Source organism: Canis aureus, chromosome 26 (assembly GCF_053574225.1).
Source record: "Canis aureus isolate CA01 chromosome 26, VMU_Caureus_v.1.0, whole genome shotgun sequence".
Lineage (NCBI taxonomy): Eukaryota > Metazoa > Chordata > Mammalia > Carnivora > Canidae > Canis > Canis aureus.
The window spans coordinates 49,964,757-49,992,119 of NC_135636.1; the positions used below are offsets into that span (position 1 = coordinate 49,964,757).

At 44.5% G+C, this 27,363-nt stretch overlaps 2 protein-coding genes across 12 annotated transcripts in view; one reads left to right on the plus strand and one right to left on the minus strand.

Moving 5' to 3' along the window:
• The window catches only part of PHACTR3 (phosphatase and actin regulator 3), a 210,244-nt gene extending 200,912 nt beyond the window's left edge, over positions 1 to 9,332 (plus strand). For all 3 annotated transcript variants that reach the window (XM_077873771.1, XM_077873773.1, XM_077873772.1), the window contains exons 10-13: positions 3,604 to 3,665; positions 4,745 to 4,885; positions 6,746 to 6,822; positions 8,631 to 9,332. In XM_077873771.1, the coding sequence (XP_077729897.1) occupies positions 3,604 to 3,665; positions 4,745 to 4,885; positions 6,746 to 6,822; positions 8,631 to 8,646 (296 nt within the window). In that variant the 3' untranslated portion in view covers positions 8,647 to 9,332. The remainder of the gene's footprint in view (positions 1 to 3,603; positions 3,666 to 4,744; positions 4,886 to 6,745; positions 6,823 to 8,630) is intronic.
• Positions 9,333 to 20,289: 10,957 nt separating this feature from the next.
• SYCP2 (synaptonemal complex protein 2) overlaps positions 20,290 to 27,363 on the minus strand; it is a 78,853-nt gene continuing 71,779 nt past the window's right edge. For 6 of the 9 annotated variants that reach the window (XM_077873775.1, XM_077873777.1, XM_077873776.1 and 3 more), the window contains 9 exons: positions 25,638 to 25,728; positions 25,239 to 25,394; positions 24,413 to 24,534; positions 22,883 to 22,977; positions 22,697 to 22,796; positions 22,359 to 22,417; positions 22,159 to 22,237; positions 22,009 to 22,065; positions 20,290 to 21,058 (listed from right to left, as the gene is read on the minus strand). In XM_077873775.1, coding sequence (XP_077729901.1) covers positions 20,981 to 21,058; positions 22,009 to 22,065; positions 22,159 to 22,237; positions 22,359 to 22,417; positions 22,697 to 22,796; positions 22,883 to 22,977; positions 24,413 to 24,534; positions 25,239 to 25,394; positions 25,638 to 25,728 — 837 coding nt within the window. In that variant the 3' untranslated portion in view covers positions 20,290 to 20,980. The remainder of the gene's footprint in view (positions 21,059 to 22,008; positions 22,066 to 22,158; positions 22,238 to 22,358; positions 22,418 to 22,696; positions 22,797 to 22,882; positions 22,978 to 24,412; positions 24,535 to 25,238; positions 25,395 to 25,637; positions 25,729 to 27,363) is intronic. The other 3 variants (XM_077873781.1, XM_077873780.1, XM_077873782.1) reach the window with 3 other exon arrangements.

The window sequence follows — 27,363 nt, forward strand, 5'->3', positions numbered from 1 at the left end:
TGTTTTACGGTGAACCCCTTTTCATAAAGTTAGGGCCGTGGCTGGACAGGACTCTGTGCTTCCACCCTGAGATAAGGGATTCCTGTCTCTGTTGTCAGACGTCAGAGACGGCCCCCCCTCTTCCGTGTTGTGTGAACTTGGCCACACCTGAGGATTTAAGGACAAGCTTGTCAGGGATTCCCTGATTGACCAGCGAGACCAGGAAAGTCCAGCTGTGTCAGTTGCCAACTATCTGAATTCTTAAAAATTCCACCACTTATTCCTAAATCCACTAAGTCACAGGTGCCCCACAGCCCCAGGCCGGGAGTCGGCAGGCAGGTGGGACCTGGGGCGGGGGCTTCCCCGCGAGCCCTCCGGGGAGGGCTCGTGCCCGCTGCCGGGTCGCCAGGTCCTCCCGCCAGCAGGCGCCTCCCATCGTATTGGCCTTTCTTTGGGAGTAAACGTCAGAGCCTTAAAAATAGAACCGGTGCTCGGCGAATGCAGGTGGTGAGTGGATAACGGGGACCGCGTGCACCCGCCTGGGCGCGGGGGGAACGGGCTCCTCCGCTGTGGCCGTGCCAGTCCCACCTTCCCCCCGAACCGGGCAGGTGTGCCCAGAGCTCAGGAGCTTCTCAAGTGCCCTGAGGGGGAGGGAGCACCTGCAAAACTCTCTGCTAGCTCTCGGGGGAAGGGGGGGGAGCTTTTCTTATTTTTTATTTTTTATTAATGAGAGATACAGAGAGGGGGTGGGTGGAGGCAGAGACACAGGCAGAGGGAGAAGCAGGCTCCATGCAGGGAGCCTGATGCAGGACTCGATCCCGGGACCCCAGGATCAGGCCCTGGGCTGAAGGAGGCGCTAAACTGCTGAGCCATCGGGGTGCCCATGGGGGGGAGGGGGCGTGGGTGACTGTTTCGTTCTGTTGTGTGGCGCTGAGCAAATAGGGCAACCATCCATATCCCGTCCAGCATCATCACCGGCCGCTGGCACGGGCTTCAAAGGTGTTTGAAGAAAACTGTGTTTCCTGCCCGAAATCGATGCTTAGAATGTCGTCACGGCGTATCTGCTCCCCTGATCGCTTACTGTGATCGGGTCCGAGGGACGCTCAGGACTCGGCCTTGGGTGTCCTTCATGAATCGGACACAGTGGCCACTTTGCAGCTGACGATCCCAAACCCGGCAGTCCCTCGTCAGGGCCCCGCAGCGTACACGGGGTTCGCTCGCGTGCGCACGTTGGTGGCCACCAGCCGTGTGGTGTGGCGCCGCTGTCCTCGTTTCCCTGGGAAGGACGCTCGCTGAGGGGGGATCCGCTTTCCAACACGACTCTTGGGAGGGAGAGCGCCAAAGCTTGCCCAGCTCCGCGGGCCGTGATCTGAGCCCTGCATCGGAGGCAACCGTGCACCTCTGGTGACCCGCAGACGGCGGGAATGTGGCTGTCCAAGCCCCTGGCCCTGTTTGCAGAACAGCGGGGAATGGAGGCGCTATGGTCAGGGATCCCCGGGTTTGCATAAGGCGCGGAGTTTTCTGGGTCTGGGTCCACGAACCCATTACCCATCTCTCTATGTTGCTGAGAGAGAACCCACAGGCTTGGTTGAGGGGGGACTTCTTGGGGCTGGCACCCGACAGAGCAGCTCCCCTGCTGGCCGCCTTCGGGGAGCCACTCTCCGGAACACCTGCGGCACCGTGAGACCGTGGTGGGGACGCTGTTGGTGATGAAAACCTACGATTCAGTTGTTTTGTTACCGTTTTCACATGGAGGCTGCGCCTGGCATTTGTCCATGGCCTGTTTATAAGAAATGTGAGGAATTCGCCTCATGTCATGACTTAAAATCCCATCATTGGCCTTATATTGATACTCCCACGATTTTTTCCTTTTTTTTTTTTTTTTAAAGATTTTATTTGTTAGAGAAAGAGAGAAAGAGAGAGAGAACATGAGCAGGGGAGGCGGGGGGAGGCGCAGACTCCGCACTGAGCGCCGAGCCCGACGCGGGACTCGATCCCAGGGTCCCGGGATCGTGAGCTGAGCCGGCATGTGGCCGACGGAGCCCCCCAGACGCCCCAACACAATTTTTTTCTTGATTGTATCATCAACTTTGTGAGGAGAGCTTCCAAGTGTGCTTTCTCCTGCTTTATCCTTTGGATTATGAACCAAGAACATAAAAGGGCTTCGTGTCCTTTTCTGAACCGTCCAAATGCGAGACAAATCTTCCTTTTAAAAAAAAGTTACCGAAGAGCGCAATGAGTCTGACACCCGTGAACCCGGTCCCCCAAATGCACAAAGGTGCGGAATGTTTTTAAGTAAAGGCAGATGATGTGAGATGATGTCAGCTGCGAGCAGCACGGCTCCCCTTTCTCGAACCAGCCGTGTTTCTAGGAGCGGGTGCTGGCAGATGAGCTTCCCTTCCCAGGAATGAACTTCCTACAGTCCGGGACCTGAGGCTTTATTTAGCAACAGAGAGCGCCAGAAATAGGACATCCATTATCTCGTATCCCAGGGCAAAGCCTGCATTTTACACCACGGCTCTGCGTTCTGCTCTATTTTTAGCTCCCGAGTGTAGGTATGAGCACAGCTTGGATGTTAATAGTCACAACTCAGCGGCCAAGCTGAGCTCAGGGAGGCCCCGTCAGTGAGCTCGCTTCTGCAGCGGAGAGTCTGCTGGGCTCCTGGTGTCGGTAGACTGGAAATACACCCCGAAAAGATCAATTCCAGGCAAGCATATGTTGCCCAGAGTCTGGAGTGGGTGTTCCTTTTTTTTTTTTTTTAATTTATTCATGAGAGACACAGAGAGAGAGGCAGAGGGAGAAGCAGGCTCCCTGCAGGGAGCCCGACGTGGAACTCGATCCCGGATCCTGGGATCATGCCCTGAGCCGAAGGCAGATGCTCAGCCACCAAGCCACCCGGGCGCCCCAGGAGAGGGTGTTCCTTATCGTGTGTTGTTGGCTGAAGGTCTGCGTCCCTATTAAGTAGAAGGGGGGAAAAAAGCAGCGACAGTCCTGTTAGCGTTCATGTGTAATATTCCTATGTAATAGGGGTTGTGATAGGGGTATCGGTGGTCACGTGTACGTACATGTCCTGATCCTAGTGAACGTATTTGTGTGCATCACGTATATTCCTGGACGTAAATCTGCAAACACAGAGATTTTTTTTTTTTTTTCTAAGATTTTATTTATTCTTGAGAGAGAAAGAGAGGCAGAGGGAGAAGCAGGCTCCATGCAGGGAGCCTGACGTGGGACTCGATCCCGGGACTCCAGGATCACGCCCTGGGCTAAAGGCGGTGCTAAACCGCTGAGCCACCCGGGCTGCCCGAGGGTAGATGTTTGCCGGGGAGAGAGGAAGGAGGGCTGCCTCTGTTTCTCTGGTACGTCAGTGCACAGCTGCGTGTATGCAGTGGGTCCTGACGCGGAGAAAGGCTGCAAGGTGGGCAGAGCTTCCCTCGGGGCGGGGAGACCACGGTCTGAGTGGCGGCTGGCCACGTGGAGGAGAGCCGGCCGTGATGGGAGGTGACCCTGGTGTCCCGCCTCAGCCACCAGAAATGCAGGGTGAGCTCCCTAACCTGCCAAGAGGAGGAGAGTCTCAACCCGTTTTTCTTTCTTTTTTTCTTTTCTTTCTGTTTTAACCTTTCACAGAAAGGAATGACCAGACAGAGCAGGAAGAAAGAAGAGAAATCAAGCAAAGGTTGACAAGAAAGGTACTATGATTTAATCATCTTACCCCCTGGATCCTGAGACACGGGTGACAGGTGCACTGGTAGTGGTGGGGCAGGTGGCAGGGGGCGTCACTGGGTCGCAGAGTGACATCTTCCTGTGCAGCAGCGAATTCGACACTCCCCAGACATGGGAAGGGTGCCCCTGCCACCCATGGTGAGGCCCGCGGTGTGGCCCTCTGTGCCCGTGGTCTGACCCTTGGTGTGACCCTTGGTGCCCGCAGTGAGGCCCTTGGTGCCCGCGGTGAGGCCCTTGGTACCTGCGGTGAGGCCCTCGGTGCCCTCGGTGTGGCCCTCGGCGTGGCCTGCAGTGTGGCCCTTGGTGCCTGCGGTGAGGCTCTTGCCCAGCCCAAGAGCCACTCGTGTGGCAGGACGAGCCCGAGGATGTTTCCACGTATTTCCAGGGAGCCAGGTGGTGCCTGGGCATCTTCGCTGCCTGAGGTCTTTACGCCGTGCTAAGAGCATCCCTGGATGTCAGTGTTCGCTTACCTGTGGGTTCCGTGGTTTCCGTAGCTTTTCTGGAAGCTCTCGATTGCAGAAGCTTTATTGGGCTCTAGGGCGTGTACGCGGGCCTCCCGGTGAAGGTCAAGGGCCAGCCTGGGCAGCATCTCCGCAAACCCATCTACCTCCAGGGCCCGGGCCGTCTCGAATCTCAGGATCCTGGCATGTCCCCATCGTCCCGTGCTGGCAGGAGTGACGCCAGGGGCGGGAGGTGAACACTGTCCTCCCTGAGCTGGGCTTTCGGTGCTGGTCGTGCAGCGTCCGCTCTCAGGACTTTAAGGCTCGACCACTTCGAGTTGGAGCAAGCGGCCTCCGCCGGGACCGGCCTGCGCTCCCCGGGCCTGGGCTGCGTCCTGCCTGCCGCCGGGCCACGGGGCGTGAGCCCCTGACCAAGCGTGTCGGGGGCTGTCGTTCAGGCCTTCCCACTGGAGGGTGTTGGCCTCGGGTTGTATGTCAGAGTGCCCGAGTTTGCAGTGTCCCTATGGACACGTGCCGTTTGTTCGGAGGCCTGGAAGCAGGGCGCTTTTGCAGGTGGCGGTGACCGTGGTGATCTTTGATTTCAGCTTAACCAGAGACCCACGGTTGATGAGCTGCGAGACAGGAAGATTCTGATCCGATTCAGCGATTACGTGGAAGTGGCCAAAGCTCAGGATTATGACAGACGGGCGGACAAACCCTGGACGCGACTGTCCGCGGCAGACAAGGTACGGAGCACGCCCGTCTGTGCCGGTCGGGGGGTGGCACCAGGGAAGGAGGGCAAACCGTGGCGGACCAGCGGGATCGTTCCCAGACGGTGGGTCCCACCCGCAGCAGAATCGGGGCCTGGGTCATTGCCGGGCCGACCCCGATGGCCTCACGGGGTAATCAGGTCGTGGCCGTGTTTTCAGCTCAGGGACACTGCCCTTGGGGACATTTTTGGTCTGGAGATATTTTTGGTTGTCACAAGGGAGCGGGTGGCACTGGCAGGGGTGGGGAGAGCCCAGGGAAGCCACCCGTCCTGCCGTGGTGCACGGACGGGCCCAGCCGAGGGTGACCCAGCCCCGAATGTCAGCAGCGTGGGAGCTGAGACACTGGTCTGGAGGGTGAAGCAAAGGCAAGGACAGAAGTTTAAGCGGAGTCAGCCAGTGACGCAGGGGCGTGGAGCCAAGGCATCGGGCAGTGTAGACAGAGGTGGCTCTGGATCCATCCCGCCGGTGTGGTGTGCCGTGTCTCCGCGGGCCCCAGAGCACCTGAGCGGCCGTGGTCCCCGCCTCGCTCCGCCAGGACAGAGGCCCTGGGCCTGCCCGCCAGCGCCGCTTCACGGAAGCCCCAGCGAGTGCCTGGGGGGCGCGTGTCGTCCTCGCTGCCGGGGACGTGCCGTCGGAAGGGCTCAGAGGGCACCGCTGCAGCCCCAGTGGCGGGGGGGTGGGGGACGCGGGCCTCGTGCCTTCGCGCCTCTCGTGATTTTACAGCTTTTGGGAAGAGGGCCTTCGCTCACGGCCAAGGGCTGCCGTGCGGTGGCTGCCTCGGGGTGTCCCTTGGTGGAGGTGCTCGGAGCGGCGCGGGCGCAGCCACGAGGGGCCACGGGCGTCGCTGGCAGCAGGAGGGTTTGAGCGAAGCAGTATTGCTCCTGAGGCTCCTGCCTCCCGACCTCTCCCTGGCCCTCAGCTGGCCCCTGGGGGGCTCACCCAAGGGAGCACGGTCCCGGGGGGGCGGCGGGGCTGGAGGGGGATGGGCCCCACGGCGCTGTGATGCGTGCCTCACCTGCGTGTGACCGCAACACCATTGCCCACATGACCCAGCGTTGGAAGAGCTTCCAAATGACCTACCTGCAGAATTCCAAGTGAGATCCCCCAGAGCCAGGCTTCCCCAGTACTTTGGTGATCCTCCTTCATCAGGTCCTCGAGATGTGCTCAGTGTAGGGGCTGGGGAGGATCGTGACACTCATGCACGGGCTGGGGAGGACCTTGACGATCGTGCAGGGGCTAGGGAGGATTGTGATGATCGTGCAGGGGCTGGGGGGGACCGTGACAATTGTGCAGGGGCTGAGGAGGACCTTGACGATCGTGCAGGGGCTGGGGAGGACCGTGACGATTGTGCAGGGGCTGGGGGGGACCGTGACGATCGTGCAGGGGCTGGGGGGGACCTTGACGATCATGCAGGGGCTGGGGGGGACCGTGACGATCGTGCAGGGGCTAAGGAGGACCTTGACGATCGTGCAGGGGCTGAGGAGGACCTTGACGATCGTGCACAGGATGGGGAGGACCTTGACGATCGTGCAGGGCTGGGAAGGACCGTGACGATCGTGTAGGGGCTGGGGAGGACCTTGACGATCGTGCACGGGATGGGGAGGACCTTGACGATCGTGCAGGGGCTGGGGAGGACCTTGACTGTCATGCAGGGGCTGGGGAGAACCACGATGATGGTGAGACGCCAAGTGCTGGACCTACAGTCATTTCTTTTTCTGATCCCGTCGTACGGGGCGCAGCGATATTAGGAGCTGTGTGCTAATCCCCGGCAGGTGCTCATTTCCCACGTTCACTTCCCAGGGTCCCGAAAGACAATGTCCTGTTTTTCGATTTCAGGCAGCGATTCGTAAGGAACTAAACGAATACAAAAGTAACGAAATGGAGGTACACGCATCAAGCAAGCATTTGACAAGGTGGGATTTCCGTGTGCGTGAATGTCGCGGTCCTTATAACGCGGTGCTTCTTTAGAAAGAAAAGAAGGACCAAGGTCTGTGTATGTAGGTAGGCGAGGTCAGCTTCTCTGCGAGAGCCGCCCGGACACCTGGATGCACCTGCTCCGCAGGCTCGGCTTCTTCCGGCGGGGCGGGCGCGGCACAGGGCGGCATCACTTGGGGCGCTGGTTTGACTAGTTGGTGTGCGTTTAGGAGGGTGAGTCTCAGAGCAGCGAAGGTGACGTGGTGTCCGTTGGCCGCGCCTCCTGTGAGGTGCAGACCCCTGCGTAACAGAACCCGCCCATGCGTGTGGCCAGGGGGCCAGGGGGCCACTCCCATTTACTCGTTCCTGTCTTAACACTTACGTTCACATCTTTAACACCAGCTGATGCTTCCCCCGAACTCAGGTATTGGGATGCGATCGGCGTGGCCGGGCCATTCGGGGGCTAAGACTGCAGCCACACCTAAGGCAGAGGCGGCCCCGTGGGGGGCACGCATCGGCCACCTTCCATGGCGGGCTGGATGCCGTGTCCGGGCCAGCTGCCGTAGACGTGCCCGGGGGCTCCCGTGGGCGCCGGCGTCAGGGGACACGGACTCGTCCTTGCTCACGGGCTGCACAGTCGTGCCACGGCCGCAGTAATACGTCCTCCCCTTCCCTGCATCCCTGCATCCCTGCATCCTGAGGGCTGTGCTTGTGATGCAGCAGCCTGTGCCCGGACCAGTCCCTCCATCACTCCTCCCTGGGCCTCCCGAGGTGCGAGCCCCAGATACACAGAGAATAGAAATCCTGGATTTAGATACTGCCCAAAACCAAAATAGTGCTTTCCTTACTTTTTCTGGTTCGTCCCGAAGAGGCTACCGCGCTCACCCTGGGAGGTCCCGCGTGGCTGTGGAGCGGAACCAGGTGTCAGGGGTTCCATCCTCCAGGACAGTTCTGGGGTGTGCGTTAAGGGGGAAGAGGAGGCTGCAAGAGCAGAAGGAAACGATGCAAATAGATAGTTTAAAAATTGCTAAGGTTTCCCCCATGACTGGCAAACATTTGGGCAGGAATAGATCATCTTATTTTTGCTTATTACCCAAAATGCTCCGAAATGCTTAGGAATAAACTTCGCTCACTCAGACATTCAGAGCTATTTTTAATGTTCACCGTGTTAAAAAGGGTAATAATTGTTACCTAGCGTTATGTGTGTGTCAAAACATTTAATACGCTTTCCCGTCATGCGTTATTAAGAGGTGTTTGCTAAGGATACACATCATCTCTCTTAAGTCCCCAATGAGTATCTTGCTTAGATGATAGGATTTTAAGAGCCCAAAACTTGGACATTAGGAAATAATTACAAGATTTTTATACCACATTTTAGCATTTGGTATCAGTTTTTAAAAGAACTTTTTTTTTTTTTAGTCCCATGAGACTTTCTTAAGCGTCCTAAATGTCACCACCTCACAGGAGCAAAACCATAACTCTCATTTCAATGGATTTATCAATGGATTCATCACTTCCGCTGATGAGGCCTTGGCCTTTCTGTGCCCTTCCTGGGCTCCTCCAGCGGCTTTCAAACCGAGTTTCAGGCAGAATTCAGCAAATCGGAATTCCTTTTGGGGTCCAGCGCGGGGACCCGGGAGCCCTCGGAGGCCCACTACTAGCAGTGAATGGGTCCGCCTCGTGTCCTCCGTGTCGCCTGGCTGAGCGGCATCTAGTGGCAGCAAGTTTATTTGAGGAAGGTTTGGGCAATTTTAACCTGGGAAGGTATGATCTTTGAACTATTGTCTTTTTTTTTTGTAATTCCCAGATTCCACAGGCCATAGAGATTTTCTTCTGAGAAGAATTTGTGTTTAATTTTTGATACCAACACTGAACACTCATCAGGGAACTTTCTGATGTTCAGCTGAAGACTCCCTGCCGTGTGAGCGAGAGGAGCGGGACCCCTCGGGCAGGTGACGTCTGGGCTGTCTCACCTGTACGAGGACACACCAGAGGACGCCCCGCACTCCCTGGTGTCTGAGGAGTGGGAACTGTGGGGGCCCCGCGGGGACCCAGAGTCGCTCTCCCAGAAAACTGTCATTTGCCTTTGAAGCTAGTCTTACAGTGGCGCAGCGACACGGAGGACGGGCGACACGCATGCGCAGGCACACCTCCGGGCCTCTGACGTGCGACACGTGGCGCAGTGGCATTCAGTATTATGTTGAAAAGACATTTTTATTCTGATCACCGTTCATTTGAGAACTCTCTAAGTTCATGTTATACAAGATTATTTACTGTATTATACTTTTCTTTTTTTTATATAATGTCTAACAAAAAAAATACAGCTGCAACATTTTGATTCCTGTTAATTTTGTTCTTTAATTAAATGACTACTTATTGCAGGAAATGAACCTGGGCTTTACGTTTTCTTGGAGCTGGGATAAGATTTGTTAGAACGGAGAGCTGTGCGATAAGTCCAGTTTTATTACTTTTGAGCCATCAAATCCAGACACATAAAAGAGAATTCCAACTTTGCGTGTTTTATTTTGTAAATGCTGTTACTGGATGTCGTTTGAGTTTATGTAGCATTGGGTGGTGAACCCAAAAATAAGTAACTTGGTGGAAAATTCTACCTCAATGAAAATTAGGCCGTCTTTGAGTATTTTTAGGTTCCCATTTGCAAACATTATGGAAAACTCTGTTATGAGAGACGAAGATTCAGAGGAAATTTGCCCTCGCACAAAGGGAAAACGTAATGTTGGTACAAAGGGGGGGAATGAATACAAAATTAATGTTCCCCAAAAGGTATTTTTATTTGGCCCTTGAATAAGTGTCCTCTCAGCAATGAGCCCGCCCGCCTTCCGGGGATGGTGAGGCAGGCAGCCCAGTGGCTTAGAGCACGACTTTTGGCGCTCGCAGACCCTGTTGCTTCAACCCCAGCTCTGCGCTGCTCACCAGGATACTTATTTTCTCTCTAGGAAGATCGTCTCTCTCCCCAGGTATCGCTGTAATTTCTAAAGGAGGTGAGCGTGACCGACACATCCTACACCTCCCGTAAGGCTAGCCGCTGGTGTGGCCAGCAGCCCCTGGAGCAGGCGCATGTCCTTCTCTCCCCCTTACTGCACACCCTACCTCACTGCTTCCACGACCTTTCCTGCTCACCTTTTTTAAGACTGAAGGGACTCAGGTGCTGTGGAAACTGCTCAACCCTTGCGGCGGCACTTTGTCCCCAGGGCCTTGTGACCAGTCCCAGATGCTGGCAAACATGGTGTCAGTGAGTTGAATTAAACTCTTTAAAAGAAAACCCTGTTATGGTTGAAGAGTTCCAGCTCTGTCTCCTGAGCCTCGCTTTGTCTGTGAAATGAGATGCTTTTCTAGCTAGAAGCCGGTTCTTTAATAAGAGCATTTATGTGTATGTAGACATAGTGTATATTTAATATATACCTGTACTCTATTCTAACCCGTTATTTGTGGCCAACCTAAAAAAACTTTTTCCTATTCCAAACTACGTTCTAGCAGCTCCCTATTTTGTGTTATTCAGTTTAAAATATTAAGATTTCAATCTCCTTCACATAAAAACATCCATGTACTAACAATGAAACAAAGCAAGGAAAAAAGTGCTTCTGTTGGAAACCATGCTGGCCCCCAAAGCAGAAAGGACCAGTACCGCTTGGAAGAAGTGCCTCTGGGTAGAGGTAACTTGGCATACGGGACACGTGGTTTTTTTTTTTTTTTTTCCCAAGTAAAGTTCCATAACTAATGAATACATAAAATTCAAAATGAAAATAAGGTACAGGAGACCCAGTGGAGGGTTTGGTTTGTTTTAGGCTTAAAGGTTCTCAGATACCATAAAACCAGAAGATATTTTCATTACAGCCAGACATTTTGGCAACAGTATCTAACTTCTATATTGTATTTTTATTAATCATAAATGATTCCTCTAAGTTGTATTTCCATATTTCACGTCCTTATCTGGTACAACAGAGGCCAAGAGAGCAGCTGAAACTGTGAATCAGGTGTGTTCACTCTGTCCCTAGTAGGTACACATGATCCTGCACTGAGGAAGGCTCTGATGGGTGACTCGAATATGTCTCATCCTAGTTGGAGGAACAAAATTAAAAAGCAGTTTATAAATCTCATGGTATGGGTGATACACATGGCATATGTATATAAATTCTCATATGTTCTATAAATTCGAAGAGAAAGTGTATATACTTAAGAGCCCGAAGACTTAGGAGAAAAACATTTCCACCTCCCTGTTCAATAACAATCACATACGATGTCTGAATTATCACAGTTTTTTATTACTTGGAGTCATTAGGGTTTTATGCATGGACTTCAGAAATCATTTGTTCTAATTTTCACAAGATAAAATGTGATTAGCTATTAAAGTAACAGTGAATATTAAGACATTAAAGAAATTCTATTTTTAAGGAGTGTAAAAGAGTTAAAAACCATAATTGATTATTTTGTAAGAGGAAATTACTTCTAGAACTATCAGGTTTTAACCTGGTATGATGGGAATAGTATATCGTCTTTGTAAAAATACATTTTAAAACACATAAAAGGACTTTGAAATCATAGGAGTAATTTTTAGACAATTGAAATGGCTTAAAAAACAAAACCAAAAAACCAAAACAAAAACAAAAAAAACAAACAAAAAAAGAAGAATCCTAACATCAAGAAGTCCATCTTGTGGAAATACATGGTAACTACAAGTCTAATTTTTTTGGAGGTGAAAATCAAGTTTTTAGCTACATATCCATAGTTCCTTAATAGCAAGTTCAAGTCCAGAAATGCAAAATTCTAATTTTATTGTTAAAATTATTAGTCTCACATGCTTCTAATCCCAATTTACCCTGTTCTTTTTGAGATTGTTTCAGAGTTCTTCGCGTGAAAGAAACATCTGTGAAGATGTTCAGAAGACACTGAACATGTTGAGACTTGAATGTATGAAAATATTTTTAAACAGTAAATTACCATGACTCTCTGTAAATTTATTGATGACGATATTAGGAAGAGATCAGTAGTTCATATGTAGACAATGTTAGAATGAACAATGGAAAAATTACTAATCAATTCCACCACTTCAGAATGGTATTTTATGTTTAGAGTAATAAAAATAAAAAGTAACAAGTCTTTCAACTGTTAAATCTCCTTTAAATAAGGTGAACAGGGAAATTCTAAAAATCACATTTTCTTGACAATAAGCCTTGGTAGAGAAATCTGGATATGGCATACATTCTAGTAACTCTTAAAACCACACTATAATATGCATGTTATTGCTTTCTAAATGCAGTTCATTCCCCTTTTTCAAAAATACCTGTGCTGCAAATGTACAGGTGTGTGCCCCAAACGAATGGTGCATTGCCTGCGTCCCACCCAGAGGATTTCTGGGTTACAGCGGGGACTCTCGGGGTGGCACATAGCGGCCTCAGGGACATCTGACACCGTGCTCCAGTTTCACGTGCCATCGTAAATTTGTTTGTTGCCCATTATTTCCTGCTGTGTTCTTGTGATCAAAATTCTACTTTAGTTGTTTCTTCGTAGCACTTATGATTCCTTCTGTGCTTGCGTTAACTTTTCATTCGATATGTTAAGGAATGAAGTCAGAATTCGTGTACGGTAGCCGTGAGCGGGTCAGTTGTTAACAGGTGGTGGTGACAGGTGGCTGAAGAGCTGGCTCCAGCAGCTGGGAGCTTCACACCCCGCGCTGAGGTTGGCACCATCAGAATTTGTCACTGGACACTGCCAGTTTCCTGTGGAATCCTCGAAGTGCTGAATGAAAACCACACAGCCGCTGCTCAGAGGATCTGCTAGGCGTCTGTGGTCTCCGGATTTGATGGCATTTACGTCTCTGTAGTTGAGTATTTCAGTTTCTGCTTGATTATACTAATGCTGCAAAATTTTTTCTCTCTTCCATATGTTCTTCTGGAATAGTTACCACTTTGTAGCTCACTTAGGTCGAGGAAGTGTGATGAACCCATGCCAGCATGGTGTTAAATTGCAATCCAGGTAAGAAATAGAAATTATTGGCTAGAATGATCGTTTATTTTTAATATATTTGAAATAAGAAAACCAAGAAGTTATAGCTATCATTAGTTAATTTGCATAATCATTAGCCCCGCTAATATAAAATTGATTTAAATCACTATTTTTGTTAAATAGTAAGATAAATTGAGAAATTTTATAGTAAAAAGAGAGATCTGATGTTTAAGAATTGTCTTCTACACTAGGGGTCTTCCAAATGACAGTCCATCAACCAAATCTGGCCTGCCTTTGTTTTTTTTAATGGCCTGCAAGCGAAGAATGGTTCTTACATTTTATGTAAGTACCTACATATATTTTCAAATTTACCTGTTGGCCCACATAGCCTAAAACATTTACTGTGTGGTCTTTTAGATAATTTGCCAACTCCTCTTCTAATTTTTAAGTTTAAATAAATGTAAAATACAAGATGTTAAAAATGAACTACACAGAACAAAGTCAAACAAATGCATTTTGTTTTTAAATATGCTTAAAATTTTTGACATGATATCTGTCCCAAACATCAATATTCATTATAAACTCATACTGACAGTAGTAGAGTTGCAAAAAATGCACATTTTATGAGGTAAATAAAAAGGCCTTGTTGATATTAAGGCAAGCATTTCATGAGTGTGACTACCCACACTACTCTAACTACCTTGTACTTAAAATTATTGCTATCACAACATAAACCAAAATTATAGTATCTAAAGTTCAAGACAGTACCACATATAGATCTCATTCAAAACATCTATATTAAAAAAAAAAACATCTGTATTGCTGAAAAACAATGTTGAATTATTTTCCTCTAGGTATTATTTTAGAATATTTCCATGGACTTTTTTTGACCCAATACGTTTTTCATTTTTTATTATTTTTAAATTGTTTTTAGAGAGAGAACATGCATGAGTGGGGGGTGGGGCAGAGGGAGAGAGAGAACCCCAAGTGGACTCCATGCTCGATGCAAAGCCTGATGACCCTGAGAGCATGAGCTGAGCCAAAATCAAGTCGGATGCTTTACTGACTGAGCCACCCAGGCACCCACCCCCCGCTAATGTTTTTTAAAAAATCCTAAAACTAAACATCACAAATACAACCATTAAAAAATATAGTATCTTCTTTGATAGTAAAGTCTATGTACATTTGATGCACCTACACAATTCTTCCAAGGGGCCAATAAAATGGAAAGCCATAGAATTCTTTGACTACTTCGGGTTTTTTTTTGAAATTCAAATGCTCCTTTATTTTGCTAAACACGCATATACACAATTTCATGTCTTTCCAAAATCACTTTTGTAAAAAGAACTTTATTTAAATTCAACTTAATTGATACATAGTGAAGTACTGCATTTTAGAGGTAGAATTTAGTGATTCATCAGTTATTACACCCAATGGTCATTCCATCATGTGCCCTCCTTAATGCCCATCCCCCAGTTGCCCCATCCCTTTATCCCCTTCCCCTCCAGCGACCATAACTTTCCTAGAGTTGAGTCTCATTTTTAAGTACAAGGAAAGGGTTCATGCCTTGCTTATCTCTGTATCTAGAGCTGAGCACAGTATGTGACATGTAATAGATGCTAAGGTGGCTGATTGACTAATAATTCATTACCTGTTCTAATGGAAATGCTGCCACTGTACAGGATTTGAGGATCTGAGAGTTTCAGGCACACCTGCCCTCTTTGAATTCATAAGTTCCTACCTAGAAATGCTGTGTTCCTTCCCTCACTCCATTTACATTGTTGCAAGATTGCTTTTCTAGCCATGTTTTTAGGCTCAGAAAATAAGTGATTGAAGTTACTATTCATAACTAAGCCAGACAAGGTTCCTGTTCTCATAGAATTCACAGGAGTGGAGTTTATGGAAGGGAGGAAGAAAGAACTTTCTGGAGTAAGATTAGTAGGACCTCAAGGGAGGACCTCTCTGTGCACTATTTCGGTGCCTTGGAGAACAGAGTCTCAAGAACAAAGACGCTGGGACAGCAATAGGATTGTTCAGGAAACAGTGCTGGAAATCTGCTGAACGAGACGAGATGGGTGGCAGCTAAGGGTGAGGAAAGAGGCAAAGGCAGCTCACAGAGGGACTTTCAGGCCCTGATATAAAGTTGGGTTTTAAGTGCAAAGGACCCCTGTAGAGAGGTTTTGCAGTTTTTTTTTTTGTTTTGTTTTGTTTATTTTTTTAAGTAATTCAGGTGAAATGCAGACAACACAAATTTAACCATGTTAAGAATGCAGCTTGGCAGTGTTTCATACACTCACAAGCCCACACAAACACTGCTTCTATATGGTTCATCACAACCAGAGGACACTCCATACCCTTGATGCAGGTACCATTCAGCTTTCCTTCCCCAAGCCCCTCCACCAACCTGCTTTGTCACTCTGTATTTACATATTCTGGATATTACATAGAAACCCAACCATCCAATGTAACCTCTTGTGTTTATTTTTTTTCACTTAGCATGTTTTTGAGGCTCATCCACATTGTAAAACATGACTCCAAACTTCATCCTTTTTTTTTTTTTTTTGATAGTCACATAGAGAGAGAGAGAGAGAGAGAGAAAGAGAGGCAGAGACACAGGCAGAGGGAGAAGCAGGCTCCATGCACCGGGAGCCCGACGTGGGATTCGATCCCGGGTCTCCAGGATCGCGCCCTGGGCCAAAGGCAGGTGCCCAAACCGCTGCACCACCCAGGGATCCCAACTTCATCCTTTTTATGGCTGAATAACACCCTGTGTATAGATGTACAACATGTGTTTATTCATTTAATGCCCATTTATTGTTGGGTTGTTTCCATTCTTGGTTGTTGTGACTAGTGGTGCTGTGCAGCATCACATTCCTGTACAGGCATCTGTTGAATATGTTTTCAATTCTTTGAGTGTTTTTCCAAAAGGTGGAATTGCTGGGTCATAGGATAATTCCACATTTAACTCTTTGACGAGCCACCAAACTGTTTTTCAGTTTTACTCCTCCAGGAACCCACAGTGGTTCCAGGTTGTGCACAACCCCATCAATACTTAACATTCAGTTCCTTGATTATAGCCGTTCTGGTGAGTGTGAAGCAGCATCTTGCTATGGTTTTGATTTGCAATTTCCAAATGACTGATATTCCGCACAGGTTTGTGTGCTTGCTGGCTATTTGTACATCATCTCTGGAGAAATGTCCATACAAGTCCTTAGTCCCTGTTTTTATTAGGTCATTAGTCCTTTAGCTGCTTAGCTGTAGGTATTCTTTATGTATTCTGAATATCAGATCCCAATCAGATATGTGATTTGCACACATTTTCTTCCATCCTGTAGGTTGTCTTTTCACTTTTATGAAAGTACTCTTTGTACAAAGGTTTTCTTTTTTTTGAAGTCCAATTTACCTTTTGTTTACCGTTGCTGGTGCTTTTGGTGTCTTATCTAAGAATCCACTGCCAAAATCCAAGGTCATCAAATTTAGTCCTATGCTTTTTCCTAAGAGTCTTAGAGTTCTAGATCCTTTAGGTTTTTGATCATTTTTTTAATATATGGTGTAAAGTAAGGACACAATCTTGTTTTTTCATGGGGCTATCCAGTTGCCTCAAACCACATGTTGAAGACTATTTCCCTACTTATGGTCTCTACACTCTTGAGAAGCCCACTTGATCACAGATGAGCAGGTTTATTTCTGGACTGTCATTTCTATTCCATTGGCCTAGATGTCTCTCCTTCTCGAAGCACTACACTGTTTTGATTAGTGCAGCTTCGTAAATAAGTATGCAGTTGGAAAGTTGAATATTCCAACTGTATTATTTTTTTGAGGTTATTTTGCTATGTGGGGTTCCTTCCTTCTGTTTGATTTTTAGGATCAGCTTTATTTCTGCAAAAAAGGCTTTTGGGGTTTTGATAGGGATTGCATCAAATCTGTAAATTGTTTCAGAGTATTAACATTCTAACAATAATAAGTCTTGCAATCAATGACCATGAGAGTTCTTTCCACTTTTAGGTAGGTGTTAACTTCTATCAACAATGTTTCATAGTTTTCACTTATTAATCTTTTACCTCCTTTATTAAATATATTCCTTTTAATATACTGCTGAATTCAGTTTGCTTATTATTTTGCTGAGGAATTTTACCTTACATTCATAAACTATACTGGTCTGTAATTTTCTTGTGATATCTTTGACTTTGTGAGCAAGGGAATGCTGGCCTCAGAATGAGTTAAGCATGTTTCCTCTTCTAATGTTAATTCTTGTTTAAATATTTGATAGAATTCTCTGTTGGTTACTGATTGAATCTCATTATTTGAGAGAATACATGTGCATGAACAAGGGGAAGGGCAGAGGGAGAGAGAGAATCTCCAGATTCCCCAGTGACCCACCGAGGTGGGGCTCAACCACACAACCCTGGGATCAAGAGTTAGATGCCAAACCAACTGAGCCACCCAGCTGCCTCGATTCAATCTCTTTAACATGTTATGAGACTGGATTTTTTTTTTCTTCTTGACCAAGTTTTGGCAGTTTGTATTTCTAGGAATTAATCCATTTCACATGAGGTATCCATTTGTTGGCATATGACAGTTTATAGTATTCTCTAATCCTACTTCTGTAAGGTCTGTGGTAATATCCCCAATTTTCATTTCTGATTTTAGAAATTTCAGTTTTCTGTTTATCTCCATCTGTTTAATAATAATGGTTTACCAACTTTTGGTTTTACTGATTTTTCTATTCTGATTTTTGCCCTTAACTCTCCACCCAAACCAGTTTATTATTTCCTTCCTTCTGATGGATTTGGGTATAGTTTGCTCTTTTTTCGAGTTTTTCAAAGTTTAAAGTTGGGTTATTGATTTGAGATCTTTCTTCATGTTTAATGTATATAAATTTACAGTTATAAAGTTCCCTCTCAGCACTGATTTCACTCTATCACTTAGGTTTCAGACTGTTGCATTTTCATTGTCTTAAAGTATTTTCTAATTTCCCTGTGATTTCTTCCTTGACCCACTGGTTAAGAGTATGTGGTCACTGGAGAGTTTTACATAAGGAAGAGGCATGCTAGGATTTATGACTTAGCAAGAATATCTTGGCTGTGAGGTGAATAATGGGTTGTGGAAAGCAAATATGAATGCTGGAAAGTCATTTAGGAGGTTGTTGCAATTGTCTGTGTGAGAAATACACTGTGGACAGAAGTGACAGAAATTACACATATGGGGAATATATTTTGGCAGTAAAATCTGCAGGACTTGGTCAACTAAGTGGCCAAGGGAAAGAGAGAAATCAGGAATTCTAGATTTTGGCTTGCACAGTTGGATGGATAAGAGAGATGAAGAGAATTTCTTCCCTTTGGTGCTGAGAAAGAGCACTGAGGGAGATAAATCAAGAATTATTCTGAGACTTGAGAAGCTTATTAGAACTGTCAGTAAAGCAGTGTGTGTGACATGTTGATGTCCAAAGTAAAGGTCAGAACTTGTATGCACTTCCAAGCCATCAACACAAAGATGGCTATTACATGGGACCAGATGAAGTTACCCAAGAAGAAAGTACAGAGGAAAAGTGACAGGCCAGGAATGAGCCCCACATTAAGAGGGATAAAGGAAGCCAGGAAAGAGACAAGGAAAGGAAAAATACACCAGCCAAAGTCTGGGTGACATGGCATTGAGAAGCTGAGTTGAGATGGAAGTTAGGGACGCCTGAGTGGCTCAGTGGTTGAGCATTTGGCTTTGGCTCAGGGAGTGATCCTGGGGTCCTGGGATGGAGTCCTGCATTGGGATCCCCGCAGAGAGCCTGCTTCTCCCTCTGCCTTATGAATAAATAAATAAAAATTAAAAAAAAAGAAGATAGAGGTTATACTTGATAAATCACTGGTGATTCTGATAAAAAGTAGATTCGGTGAAAAAATAACTAGAGAAAATTCTTCCCCTATGCTTTGTGTAAAGGTGAGTAGAAAATTACACAGGATGGGCAGCAGTTGGAGGGGCACTTGATGCCAGGGGCCTGTGTGTGTGTGCATGCACAGGTGTGAGTTTAATAAGTGTGGGCTATACACACTGGCAGAGATGCCAAAGACAGTGGGATTCAGAGCACTAGTAGGGGGATGGTCCTTACATAAAAAGATAAATCTGCTATTGAAATATATGAAAAGTCAAAAATGCTGGTATTGGGAACCCTGGGTGGTGCAGCGGTTTAGCGCCTGCCTTTGGCCTGGGGCGCGATCCTGGAGACCCGGGATCGAATCCCACGTTGGGCTCCCAGTGCATGGAGCCTGCTTCTCCCTCTGCCTGTATCTCTGCCTCTCTCTCTCTCTCTCTCTCTCTGTGTGTGTGTGTGTGTGGCTATCATAAATAAATAAAAATTAAAAAAAAATTAAAAAAAAATGCTGGTATTAGGATGCCTGGGTGGCTCAGTGGTTGAGCGTCTGCCTTCAGCTCAGGTCATGATCCCAGAATTCCGGGATCAAGTCCCACATCTGGCTCTCTGTGGGGAGCCTGCTTCTCCCTCTGCCTGTGTCTCTGCCTCTGTGTCTCTCATGAATAAATAAAATCTTAAAAAAAATGCTGGTATTGATGCAGGTAATGTGTGAAGAGTTTAGGGAGAAAAGATGATGAAAGTATGAAGGCAGGCCATCAACTACAAAGTAAAAGGATTAAGGAATGCAGTATTGATATACAATTGTACTCTGGAAATGTGGTAAAGTCAATTAAACAGGGCAGAGTTAGGATTGCTGAACAACTATCTGTGGTCACAAATTTAAACCTGATAATTTTTCTCCAGGGATGTTCAGATTGTGTAATGAGGGGTGTGAATTAACAGATTCAGTGAGAGAGGAGAGGGAAAAAGAGTATTATTTTTTTTTACTAGAGAATCTGTACTGGGTAAGGAAGGAAAGAGGGACAAGGAAGGGGACAATATGCATAGCCAAACTGTGGTGGACTGAAGAGCCTGGGACCACTTCAAAAGCAAGTTGGAGAGAGGGAAAGGTCAGACTGAGGAGAATGCCAGAAGGGAGGTGCAGCGGGGCATAACTACTGTGTGAAGTAGGTCACACACACCGTGCAGGTTGGGAATGTGTGGGACACTATATATATTGTAGCCAAACATGAGGCAAGCAGGGAGGCATATCACAGCGGAAGTCATCCTAAAGTCTCACAACTCCTGAATACTGTTTACCATTATAGTAAATACTATATACTATATACTATAACAGTATTATAGTAGAGTCATTACTGTTTCCTGACACGGAATCACTGCTACCCTACCAATAATTGAATAAAGCTAAGATAGGAAAGGTTTTCTTCTGCTTGTCTACACTAAGCAAGCCACTTCCACCACTGTATTTAAATACTGGTGGTATTCACATACTCTGCTACCCTTGTACAGGCCAGCCTTAGAGAGGGAGGGCACTTACTATTCTACTTCACATGTCTGATGGCAGAAGGATGTTTTGTTGGATCCAAAGTTCATAAAATAGGAATATAATGATTTATAAAATAATCATCTACTTATAATATTCAAAGTTACATAGCATTTATTTCAACTTTAATATATAATTAAAACAAACATGTATCTTTATATTCTACCAAGATATTATTACAATGAACATTAGGAGCTTAAAAAGTACTGGTCAAAATAGCCTGCTTATGAATTAAGACTTCTACCTAAAATTAAAATTTAGAGAATATAGTAACTGGAGCCATAACTGAATAAACATACTCTCCAACAGTTGCTGAAAATACTTACATTCAGGTAAGCATTTTAAATCAGAGACTTCTCCCCCTTCTTAGCATGGCTTAATTTTTATTACATGTAGTATATTCTGAACTAGTAATACATTATATTTAGTCCAAATTATATTCATTTAAAATAAGATAAATTTTAGTTTTATAAGTACAGTTAACTCAGCAAGATTTGTGCAATATAAGTATTACTACAAAAACAAGCAAATTACTTTTACTATCTGGTTTCCCAAAAATTTTTCTTGTCTGTGTAATACAATTAAAAAAAAATTACAGACTCTTGAGGCTGGAGTCATGTTACAGTGGTTTTTTCACATCCATAAGACACCATTTCTTTGGTTTTGGAGGCTCCTACAAAAGTACTCTTGCCTGGATGACGTGTATTTTTCTCTTTGTAGGGCTACTCTGGTATTTCCTGTTATACACAAAAAGGAATAGGTGGATAAAATTGTTGATAACTAGACATCACACATGAACATTTCTTTCATGAGCCATGAATAATGACATCAGTCCTCTGCGTACATTAAGAAGCTCCTCTTCTTGCTATAGTCAGGAAAAAAAAAATCACACTTAGATTTTAAATTATTATTGTAGAACCATCAAATAGGAAAAAAAAGACAAGCTAGCTATAAATTGGGATTCTTTGGGAAGCAATCCCCTTCATAAAGCAATCCCCTTGTATCAGTGTTCATGCTATCTAACTGCCCCCCCCCCCACCCCACCCCAGTCTATTCCTACCTAGCTACAGAGTTCAGGGATCATCACTGATACTCTAGATGATCAACTGAGAGATCCAGTCTTTTAAATCCCAAATTGCTGAAATTTTTTTTTAGACTGAATTTTATTTATTGGTCTAGTTGGTTGGCTTGTTTGCTTTGAGCTAGGGTGGCTTAGCCACAAAGGCCTGGTCCTCTACCATTCCAGCACAGTGAGGTTCTATTCAAAGTGAGTACATACAATAGTACCATCTTTGTGCACAGGAGATATTACAGTATGCATAAAAATGCTATCTCTGAGACAACACTGAAGACATGTTCGCTTGGATCCCTACCCTCCAGCAGTACTTTTCCCCAGAATTGCAGCTGCTGGTCTACTAGACATCTGGAAGGTAAATGGAGTCTTGCTGTCCAAGTAGACAGGACTTCTTTCTGAGGAGCTCTGTCCTGACACACAGCCTTCAGAAAGCAGCAGGGGTCTATTGCAGTGCACAGTACTTAGATACAGGACAAAAAAATAATTCTTTGAGCTCGTTTTAAAATCAGCAAACTGATAACTCTTTTTTTCCTTAGGAGGGACTCATTTTAATCACCTGTATTAATATTTTACTATAAGTTTGCTACCATTATTCTAACTCAAGCAACAAAAATCGCTGAGCTAAAACTGTCTCTCAATCCAAAAAGAAAGAAGCAAAGCCTGTGAAAGAACTGCCATTAAGAGACGCAGCAGCATGACTGGCCCTTCCACGTGAAACTCCGACCCGAGAGTGGACTTACTGTTTCCTTCAGAAGCCTGTCTTGCAGCATTTTCATATTTTCTTTCATTGAACACATCTGTAAATGCAAAATTCATCTATGAAATTTACTGTAAAATCTTCACAGCAAAGAGGTATTAAGAGAGATACATAAAAATGTAGAAGCTGGTACCTCAGATCGAAAAACAGTGTCCTCGTAATCAGTGTTGTAGAAGACATTTTTTTCCAGTGACGCTTTCAAAAGGTGAAGCCTAACAAAAGGAGTTACTTTTGTAGTTATCATTTTAAATTGCTGTAATATGATTAGACTTTTAGACTGTTTAAAAATTAAAAATGTATACAGATTCCAGTCATTAAGAATATCACACTAACCTCTGCTGTTCACTTTTTTGATAGGCACTGAACTTCTGAAATGTCTTCTCCCAGAAATCCTAAATTATAAAATACAAAAATTAAAACTTGCAGAATTCCTATACTCCTAATTTAAATAAACAATGTGGCTATATGCTAAGCATATTCTAGATGTCACTCTTTCAGGGTTTTCCCCTTACTAAGTTTCAGTCTGTAGGTGATATGTGTATATATATATATATATATATATATATATATATATATATATATATATATGAAATCTAAAACAATTTTCTAAAGAATAAAATTAACAGTTTTCCTGGGTGTAGCTCTTTTAAGAATATTTTTAAAGCACATACCACAAATTCTTTCTCCAAATCTTTTAAAGACTGTGAATCTTTTTCATAATTCTCCAACTCCTCTATGATGATGAATTGGAACTTTTCAAGTTTGTTGATCCTATTAAAGAAACAAAATGAGGTTATTTTTGGAAACTGTAGCATTCAGAAGATTTCAAAGGGTTTTTTTTTTTTTTTATTACAGACCTATACTCCTGAATCTGTTGGTTCATTGTATTCAGATGTTGTTGAGCTGTTTTCCAAGACTGCTTAGTAAAGTAATCCATAATTTTTTGGCGGACCTGAAAAACACTAAGCTGTAACTGAAAACTCTTTATAAAATAATCTAACCAAGACTATGTTACGAACAAAGCCTTTACCATGGAAATGACTCAGAACTCAGAAAAGCGACAAATGGAAAACTTGGGGATTTAAACTAAAATGTTAATAAGTTCAATCAGAGCAGGATCCAGTTCCATCAAGGAGGTTTTGACTTGGTAAAGACACCACAGTCTAATTATTTACAAATATGCTAGTTATTATCATTCTCTTTAGGAACAGAGCCTCAAAGTCAGAATCATTACCATCTTCCAAGAAAACCCATTTGCTAGATCTAGCCAGGTGCAGAACACGATACAGAAATCAGGGCTCCTCTGTTTAGACTAGGTTGGCCTTTGATAATTAAAATCAAAATAAAACATGAGAGATTCCTAACTCTGGGAAACAAACAAGGGGTAGTGGAAGGGGAGGTGGGCCCCGGGGGATGGGGTGTTGGGTACTGAGGGGGGCACTTGACAGGATGAGCACTGGGTGTTATATGTTGGCAAATCAAACTACAATAAATTACATATATATATATATATATACACACACACACACACACACACACACACACACATGAAATCAAAATAAAATATACAGAATTTTAATTTCAGAGAGAAGCAAAGGAGGAAATGGGGCTGATGATAAAAGATGTATTTCTGCACAGGTTACCAGGAGGCAAAGAACTCTTATAAACACAGGTGTGTGGGAAAAAGAGGCAGGTGGAGAAAACAATACCTAAAAATTTCCTACACAGCATTTTTGCAAACTTCACTTCACTCAAACCTCAGCAGCTAAGGCTATGTAAGTGTACAGACCTGGTAACACGGAATGAGGGGGTTTCATGTTTTATACAGCGCCCTAACCGTCCCCATTCCATGCAACAAAAACATGAGGCATGAAAAGAAAATTGTTCAGGGTAAAAAAGAAAAATCACACTAAGAGTCCAAATAATAAAAAAACTGAAAAGGGAAATGAGACAAAGAATCCAGGAGAAGAAAGAATATGGATAATACACAGATTTTAGAAGAGAAACCTGGAGTCACCCCACTTGTCACCAGTCCACAAAGACAAAGGGATTAGTAAATGGATGTTTTGTGGCCATACGATCAAACCAGCTGAGAGTCTAGTAGAAAGCTGGTATCTCTTCATATGACTGGGTATAAATCATATATTTTTTAAAGATTTTATTTATGAGAGACACAGAGAGAGGCAGAGACACAGGTAGAGGGAGAAGCAGGCTCCCTGCAGGGAGCCTGATGCAGAACTCAATCCCAGGACCCCAGGATCACACCCTGAGCTGAAGGCAGATGCTCAACCACTGAACCACCCAGGCCTCCCAGGTATAAATCATAATTTATTTTTTTTATTTTTTTTATTTTTTTTTAAATCATAATTTAAAGAATGGTAACGCACATGAAATTTCCTCCTAAATTCTGCGTTGAGGCTCTCGCACATCACCTCTGAGAGTTCGTTTTCCCAGCTTTCCCCATGGATAGAAAAGTCATTTGTTGACAATGGAGATATACTTCCAGACACTAAAAAACGAAGACAATCGGGTAAAGTTAAAATATGTATTTTTTTTTAAATTTATGATAGTCACAGAGAGAGAGAGAGAGAGAGGCAGAGACACAGGCAGAGGGAGAAGCAGGCTCCATGCACTGGGAGCCTGACGTGGGATTCGATCCCGGGTCTCCAGAATCGCGCCCTGGGCCAAAGGCAGGCGCCAAACCACTGCGCCACCCAGGGATCCCTAAAATATGTATTAATACAAATTTACCCTTACTGGTCATGAAGCTGAGAACAAATCTTATTTTCAGATTCTATGTGTGATCTAAGAATTATGATATTAAAGGTATACCCTCCTATTTTTCAATTTAAAAATATTTTGATTTCTAAAAAGTCATTTTGGCAATGGCAATATCAAGATGGAAGTTTCTGGATTGTTCATTTTTTAACTATTTCCATGCTAATAACCAAATATTTAGTGACTGATCAGTAAATTCATATTCTAGTAAAGCTTATACGTGGTAATAATAAAATCTTAAAGGAGATTTAGGAATGCAAACAGATCCTTACTACCATATTCTTCACATAAAGTGAACTTTGTGATACAGCATCATCCTTATTAGACTTCTCCGGAGTTCTCTTTACAAAGGAGATTTTTTTGTGGGTCATTCAAGATCTAAGAAGCCACCTTCCACCATAATTGCATTTTGACACAGGCATTTGATCTACCTACCTTCGTAAGTGTGATGAACGCTATCTTCATTTTTAGATCGTTTTTTGGGAATCAAGCATACTCTCCCTTCCTCCTCCTTTTCCAATTCTACTTCATCAGCACTACTTAGATTATCTTCCACGTACATTCGTTTGCAACTAATATGCTGTATGGAGTCTTAAGAACAGTTAAAAAATAGTGCTACAATCTTGATTAAAAATACCTAATAATTTTCTTGCTTTTATTAAAGGCTTTCAGTTATTTGTATTTAGGCAACTGCGCATTAAGTTGTATCTAGTTTATTTTCAACTTGACATTAAGTTGAATACATGGTAGGACTTAAAATATAATTCCTTTAGATAACATTTCACAGTAGTATTTCTCTAATATGGTTTTTAAAGCAGTTCTGTGACTACATACCTGACACATGAGTAGAGTCACAAGGCATGTCACACCATATTTGCTCTCTTCCTTCACTAGACATGGATAGTGGAGATGTAGAACGATTTCCCTAAAATAGATATTAGAAATTGGAAACAAATTCTGTTAACAGTCTTGGCTTCACCTTTGACCATCTTTCTCAAACTGTAAAGCAAGTGAACTGGAAATGCTGTCCATTCCTTTATCAGATGGTTTTGTTTATATCCCTTCCCTGCATCTCTAACATGACATTCCTATATTCACCTCAATCCTATATGATAGCAATAGTTTTCAGCTGACTTTTTCGACTACTCCTGCTTTTCAATCCTTCCTCATTAGGATTTTGATTTGAGTCGGGGAAACAGGAAGCCATACAAAATAGAAATCTAAACTCTTCTTTCAATCTCCATTTCAGCCACATCTTTTTCATCTAACCTGGTGTTTTCCTGCTTCAGTATACAGGTTTCTCCATTCCAGTCAAAGGAATCATTTTCCTATTCCATAAAAATACATGCCTGCCCCCGGTTCCTCCCTTTACTTATTAGGTGGGTCAACAGATCCAGACCAAGCAGCGAAGGAACAGCAACCTATCTACTAAGGTGGAGGTTAAATCCCAGCCTTCCCTAAACTGTAAAATTTTGCCTTACTGTTCTGTGTTTTACAGGATATTACAATATTTTTGATGATGGACTGATGGACTACTATAGTGGCACAAAGCTCAACCAAATTTCTATGTATTCAGGAAACCAGAAAGTCCCTTATAACTATGTAAGTCAGTGGTTCAGCAGCTGTATCTCACTATTTAAGACTTACAACTTCTCATTTAAAAAATGTCAACTTTCTTCCATGATCACAACATCCTGCACTTTAAACATCAGATTTTCAATTAACAAGTTAACAAATATTAAAACATTATTACTAGAGGCCAGTAATCTGATTCTTATAAGGACTATCTTAGTTTAAGTTGGTTAGTTGTACTACCCTTTAAGCCTCTAACGCTTTGTCCAAGATTTTCATTGTTGTTTGCAAGTTCAACTTCCATCAACTGTTTTTTCTGAACTATAAGTACTTACATCTGAGTAGCTGTTCCAATTGTGTGTTTCTTATGTAAACACCACAGAATTTATATTTTTTCTATTCATAACAGTATTACTAATTGGGAGTATGAATGAACAAGACATATGCAAACCCAAAGGAAATTAGAAAATTACTTAAAGCCAAAACCACGGTATGAAACCAAAACTTGGGATGCCTGGGTGGCTCAGCGGTTGAGCACACCTGCCTTCGACTCAGGGTGTGATCCCAGTCCAGGGATCCAGGCCCACATCAGGCTCCCAGGAGGGAGCCTGCTTCTCCCTCTGCCTATGTCTCTGCCTCTCCCTTTCTGTGTCTCTCATGAATAAATACATAAAAAACTTTAAAATAAAAAAAGAAACCAAAACATATGTGTGTGTGTGTGTGTGTGTGTGCTTTTTTTTAAAGATTTTATTTATTCATGAGAAACACACAGAGAGCAAAGACACAGGCAGAGGGGGAAGCAGTCTCCCTGCATGTGGGACTCGATCCCAGGACCCTAGCTAGGATCATGACTTAAGCCAAAGGCAGAGACTCAACCAATGAGCCACCCAGGTGCCCCCAAAACTAATGTTTTGAGGGAATATTTCATTTGCTGCTAAAATTCATCACCCATTCACAATTTAATGGGAAAAAGTCCTTAGACAACTAA